Here is a 6,788-nt window from a genome sequence, read left to right on the forward strand (position 1 = left end):
CCACAGGCCATGAATCAAACATCAAAGGGTTCAAACTCATTTCAAAATGGACCTGATCAATAGTTAAAACTCATGAAACTAAGTTAGTAATGATTTTTGTGCAGTGTTTCAATTTCTGGATGTAAAATCTAATTTTGGAAGAGCTTCACTGAATTTGTGCCTGAACACATTGAGTCAGAGTTCAGGATTAGTTAAATCAGAGTTCAGGGTTAGTTAAGTCAGAGTTCAGGGTTCGTTAAGTCAGAGTTCGTGGGAAGACCCATCCATATCCCTGACAGACGCTGCTGGGGTCAAAAAGCTCATCTGCACTTTGTCATGAGATGGTTAATTAGCAGCATCTAGCGTTGGGATCCATTTAAACAGCAGAACTCTACAATCAAGTACGGAGCGGCAGCCAAGAGTTCGCCAGCATCCGCCATTTAAAATGTAAGAATCGTAGGATTACCAAACGATATATTTTGTATCTTGACAGAGAGGACAGATGGCGACACCTAAAGAGATCCTCTTGGGAACTTTGGAGGATTTAGGAGCCGAACAGTTAAAAACATTCCAGTGGTACCTGCAGCAGGAGGTCCTAGAAGGCTTCCCAGCAATCCCAAAGAGTCGACTGGAGAATGCAGACCGGACGGACACAGTGGATCAGATGCTCAAGAACTACAGCATAAACACTATTAAAGTGACCCGAATAGTATTAGTGAAGATTGGTGAGAATGATCTAGTGAAGAGTTTATCAACAACCAAATCAGAACCCAAAGGTAAGTCATGGTGTGAACAAAATGATCAAACTTACATCTCACTAAGACTTTAAATGTAAAAAACACACACCCACCTGAAAATTCAGGAAAAGCAACAATACAAAGGCAGACAGTCCTGTTTTTGTTGCCTCTAATGTTTAAAATCAGCACATTGGTGTGACTGTAAGTTGCTGCTTGGACGTCATTAATTCTCTCTGTAATAAAGTAATAAACGTTCTGGTTATTTGGAGAGAACAGAGTTCATGGACACATGAAGCACAACATGTCAGTTGATGTTAGTTGATACTCAGTCATTTTACAATAGTTACCTGTTCAGAGCCTTCAGTTATCAAATGAGATGAATAGATTTCATTAATACAGAAATGTGTACACGTGTTAGAAATGACTCACATTCACTGAAACAACCCCTCATTGATTTTTATCTTTGTTTTATTCATGCAGAGATTCTTACTGAGTGTCAGCGGAAACTCAAATCCAACTTTCAAAAGAAGTTCCAGAATGTGTTTGAGGGAATCGCTGAAGCAGGAAACAAAACCCCTGTGAATGAGATGTACACAGAGCTCTACATCACAGAGGGAGGGACTGCAGAGGTCAATGATGAACATGAGGTCAGACAGATTGAAACAGCATCCAGGAAACCACACAGACCAGAAACAACCATCAGACAAGAAGACCTCTTTAAAGCCTCACCTGGAGGAGAGGAACCAATCAGAACAGTGATGACAAAGGGAGTGGCTGGCATTGGGAAAACAGTCTTAACACAGAAGTTCCCTCTGGACTGGGCTGAAGACAAAGACCACCAGGACATACAGTTCACATTTCCATTCACTTTCAGAGAGCTGAATGTGCTGAAAGAGAAACAGTTCAGCTTGGTGGAACTTGTTCATCACTTCTTCAGTGAAACCAAAGAAGCAGGAATCTGCAGGTTTGAAGAGTTCCTGGTTCTGTTCATCTTTGACGGTTTGGATGAGTGTCGACTTCCTCTGGACTTCCACCACAATGAGGTCCTGACTGATGTTACAGAGTCCACCTCAGTGGATGTGCTGCTGACAAACCTCTTCAGGGGGAAACTGCTTCCCTCTGCTCGCCTCTGGATAACAACACGACCTGCAGCAGCCAATCAGATCCCTCCTGAGTGTGTTGGCATGGTGACAGAGGTCAGAGGGTTCACTGACCCACAGAAGAAGGAGTACTTCAGGAAGAGATTCAGAGATGAGGAGCAGGCCAGTAGGATCATCTCCCACATCAAGACCTCACGAAGCCTCCACATCATGTGCCACATCCCAGTCTTCTGCTGGATCACTGCTGGAGTTCTGGAGGATGTGTTGAAGACCAGAGAGGGAGGAGAGCTGCCCAAGACCCTGACTGAGATGTACATCCACTTCCTGGTGGTTCAGTCCAAACTGAAGAAGGTCAAGTATGATGGAGGAGCTGAGACAGATCCACACTGGAGTCCAGAGAGCAAAAAGATGACTGAGTCTCTGGGAAAACTGGCTTTTGATCAGCTGCAGAAAGGCAACCTGATCTTCTATGAATCCGACCTCACAGAGTGTGGCATCGATATCAGAACAGCCTCAAAGTACTCAGGAGTGTTCACACAGGTCTTTAGAGAGGAGAGAGGACTGTACCATAATACAGTGTTCTGCTTTGTCCATCTGAGTGTTCAGGAGTTTCTGGCTGCTCTTCATGTCCATCTAACCTTCATCAACTCTGGAGTCAATCTGCTGACAGAAGAACAAACAACCTCCTCTTGGTTAAAAGTCTTCAGAAACAAATCAAAACCAAAACCTCTCCACCTGAGTGCTGTGGACAAGGCCTTACAGAGTCCAAATGGACACCTGGAGTTGTTCCTCCGCTTCCTCCTGGGTCTTTCACTGGAGACCAATCAGGAACGCCTACGAGGTCTGCTGACACAGACAGGAAGTAGCTCACAGACCAATCAGGAAACAGTCCAGTACATCAAGAAGAAGTAAGTAATCAGTAAGAATGTGTCTCCAGAGAAAAGCATCAATCTGTTCCACTGTCTGAATGAACTGAATGATGGTTCTCTAGTGGAGGAGATCCAACAGTCCCTGATTTCAGGACGTCTCTCCACAGATGAACTGTCTCCTGCTCAGTGGTCAGCTCTGGTCTTCATCTTACTGACATCAGAAAAAGATCTCGATGTGTTTGATTTGAAGAAATACTCTGCTTCAGAGGAGGCTCTTCTGAGGCTGCTGCCAGTGATCAAAGCCTCCAACAAAGCTCTGTAGGTGGATACACTACAGATACATTGACATTATTAAATATGTTTGATATTTTACTTTGATTTAACATTTTGTTTGTATTAATCCCTGTTCCTCCCCTAGGCTGAGTGACCGTAAACTCTCACAGAGAAGCTGTGAAGCTCTGTCCTCAGTCCTCAGCTCCCAGTCCTCTAGTCTGAAAGAGCTGGACCTGAGTGACAACAACCTGAAGGACAAAGGAGTAAAGCTGCTTTCTGCTGGACTGGAGAGTCCAGACTGTACACTTGAAACTCTCAGGCGAGGATCAGGTGATTTACTACAAAGATGACGAAGTGGTCCAAGTGTCTGATCTACTAAATTCATGGTGGTGTTACCAACATGTTACTGTGGGATAACAATGTCTGCTAGTGTCTCTGCTAATATGCATTTGGAAATAATGGTGTAAAGTGAATGGTGAACTGGCCACTATCCTGCTCGTGATCAAAGTGTTGGATGGCTCGTCCAACCAACATGAACATCCTTTGGCCCACCTGCTTTCAGGGAACCAGGACAGTTTAAGTCGTGCTTTTAGTTTGTTACAGCAATCTACTCCACTGGAATCACTTATTTCACTGTAATAATGATTTTAAAATGTCACAACAGTGACAGGATTTACACTAACTGTCTGTTTACAAAAGAAGATGAAACCAAAATGAAAGCCACTCATGTTCATGATGAAAATAATGATTCATTGTGTATCGATAATATATGATAAACTCTGTGTGTTGTTTTGTGTGTTTGCAGTCTGTCACACTGTGAGATCACAGAGGAAGGCTGTTCTTCTCTGGGCTCAGCTCTGAAGTCAAACCCCTCCCATCTGAGAGAACTGGATTTGAGTAGAAACTAGTGCAGCACCTTCATGTTTCATCAATAACTCTATTTGATTTATCTACGTATAGATCCATAAAGTGATACATTTTCTGGTAATATGTTCCACTTCACATCAGCTGCCTCGTTGTCTGCATGTCATCCTCTACAATCATGAAATGGTCAACTTGTCTGGCTTCATCCTGCTGTTGGATGGATTACTGAACAGGCCTACCGGGCACAGGCCCAGGGGCCCAAAGTGTCAGGGGCCCCCCTGAGCTTCACCTACGAGATGTCACTCAAAGAGACACAAAGAGACACAAAAAGACTACAACGAGACAAAAAATCACTCGAATCCGAGAATTCTATGTAAGATAGTCGACTCGGTGGTCACCCCCCCCCCCCCTGTCAAGATGCCTCACAAGAGATGTGTCAGCAGTTTTCATACTTTTTACAAACAGAGTCGAGCACATCAGGCAACAAATTACCCCACCACACCGTGTTTTACATGTCAGGAGGAATATTAGTTATTGTAGCAGCTTTAAACCTGTTTCTCTGTCCTTTTTAGCTGAAATCATTTCCTGTATGACATCAACCACGTGCAGTCTGGATTCTATAGCAACTACATTTCTTACAGAGGTTATTAATACAGTTGGTCCCAGTATTCTATGGATTATTAACAGCTCATTAGCAACAGGAACTGTTCCATCAACTCTTAAACATGCTGTGGTCCAACCTCTTTTAAAGAAACCTAATCTTGATTCCTCTGTTCTTAGACATTTTAGACCCATTTCTAAACTTCTGTTTTTATCTAAAGTTTTAGAGAAAGTGGTTTCAACCCAGCTTTTATCTTTCATGTGTCTTAATAACGTCTTGGAGAAGTTTCAGTCAGGTTTTAGAGCTTTACATAGCACAGAGACCGCCCTCCTCAAGGTATCAAGGATCTCCTTTTAGCAGCTCTATTTTAATTCTTTTAGACCTAAGAGCAGCCTTTGACACAGTAGACCATGCCGTTATAATCCACCGTCTTCAAACCTGGGCTGGCATCAAGGACACTGCACTTAGTTGGTTTAATTCTTACCTTCTAGATAGAACCCACTCGGTCACCAGAGGTAATTACTCATCCTCTACATCTCACATCACCTGCGGTGTACCCCAAGGTTCAATCTTAGGTCACATTTTATTTTCCATATCCATGCTCCCACTTAGTCTCATCATCCAACGTCATAATGTCTCTTTTCATTTCTACGCAGACGACACACAAATATACCTTCCCTTGAGACCTGATGACCCCAGAAGCCTAGCTGCTGTTTTAATATCTTAATGATAATCAACTGTTGGATGGCACAACATCTTCATCAACTCAACAACTCAGAATCAGAAATCATAATAGTTAGTACCCCAAACCCTATCACTCCCATTAAAGGGCCCTTGGCCCCCTGTCCGTTAACATAAAGTCCACTGTCAGAAACTTAGGAGTAGTTTTGATTCAGATTTAAGCTTCAAACCACAAATCACTAAAGTTGTCCAGTCCTGTTTACTTCAAATTAGAACCATCTCTAAAATCAAACCACTCCTTTCTCACCCTGAGCTGGAGAAAGTCCTTCATGCATTCATCTGTAGAAGACTGGACTACTGAAACTCCTCCTTCTCTCTGGCATCAACCAGAAGTCTCTCTCTCTCCTCCGACTAGTTCAGAAGGCAGCAGCTCTGCTTCTCTCTGGTTCTAACAGACGACATCACATCACCCTAATCCTGGCTTCTCTCCACTGGCTCCCTGTTGGTTTTAGAATTGATGTAAAGATTTTACTGATCACTTTTAAAGCACGTCTGGGTCTGGCCCCAACATATATCGAGGAAATGTTGACCCCCTATGATCCAGCTGGCAGCCTCAGATCATCAGGTGGGGGGGGCTTCTGTCTGTTCCAAAGTCGAGGATCAAACTGAAGGTGGCCGTGTTTTTGCCATCAGGACCCCTCGGCTTTGGAACGAGCTGCCTGAGGAGATGAGGCTCTCAGAATCACTAATCTCTTTTAAATAACTTCTTAAAACACATTTTTACAGACTTGCTTTCATGTCATGTTGTCTCTTTTCTGTTTTACTTTTATTTGTTGATTTTACTAAATTATCTAATTAATCTTTTTATTTCATTCATTTTATTTATTTCATTAATTTTATATTATTATAATGTTTATCACATTGACTGTCTCACTGAGCTTTCCGTCCTTTGGCCCACCTGCTTTCAGGGAACCAGGACGGTTTAAGTCGTGCTTTTAGTTTGTTACAGCAATCTACTCCACTGGAATCACTTATTTCACTGTAATAATGATTTTAAAATGTCACAACAGTGACAGGATTTACACTAACTGTCTGTTTACAAAAGAAGATGAAACCAAAATGAAAGCCACTCATGTTGATGATGAAAATAATGATTAATTGTGTATCGATATAAGAAACTCTGTGTGTTGTTTTATGTGTTTGCAGTCTGTCACTCTGTAAGATCACAGAGGAAGGCTGTTCTTCTCTGGTCTCAGCTCTGAAGTCAAACCCCTCCCATCTGAGAGAACTGGATCTGTGGGGAAACAACCTGAAGGGTTCAGACGTGAAGCTTCTGTGTGATCTTAAGAAGAGTCCACATTGTAGACTGGAGACTCTGGGGTCAGTAGAGGGTTGGAGTCAGTCCGTGCTGGTTTCAGCAGTATTGTACCAAACACAGATCCACAGGCTTCATGATTGAACGAGAGAGAGAGAGCAGTCAGCCAATCAGATGAGCAGAAGCTTGTTGTGATTGTGTGTTTGAGTCGATGTGTTGTTGTTCACGTCTACAGGAAGTGAAGCTTGTTAACAGCTGACGGCATCACCAGATGTTTAGAGACAGCGGTCCTCATTCATCAAACTATCAAACTATTGATCAGTTCATCTTTGTCACAGCTCTGAGATCAGTCTGACTGAAGCCTGCACA

The 6,788-nt window shown here is 42.8% G+C and overlaps 1 protein-coding gene across 1 annotated transcript; it reads left to right on the forward strand.

Annotated features, from left to right (window-relative positions):
* Positions 1-472: 472 nt before the first annotated feature.
* On the forward strand, positions 473-4,117 carry LOC116378317 (NACHT, LRR and PYD domains-containing protein 3-like; the record flags this gene model as incomplete). Its single annotated transcript, XM_031840166.1, is given in 4 exon segments — positions 473-755; positions 1,197-3,003; positions 3,104-3,277; positions 3,764-4,117. Coding segments are annotated over 4 exon segments (2,367 nt in total), but the record flags the coding sequence as incomplete, so codon positions are not given.
* Between the last annotated feature and the right edge of the window lie 2,671 nt (positions 4,118-6,788).

Source organism: Anarrhichthys ocellatus, unplaced genomic scaffold (assembly GCF_004355925.1).
Source record: "Anarrhichthys ocellatus isolate YVR2014 unplaced genomic scaffold, GSC_Weel_1.0 scaffold2395, whole genome shotgun sequence".
In the NCBI taxonomy this organism is placed as follows: domain Eukaryota; kingdom Metazoa; phylum Chordata; class Actinopteri; order Perciformes; family Anarhichadidae; genus Anarrhichthys; species Anarrhichthys ocellatus.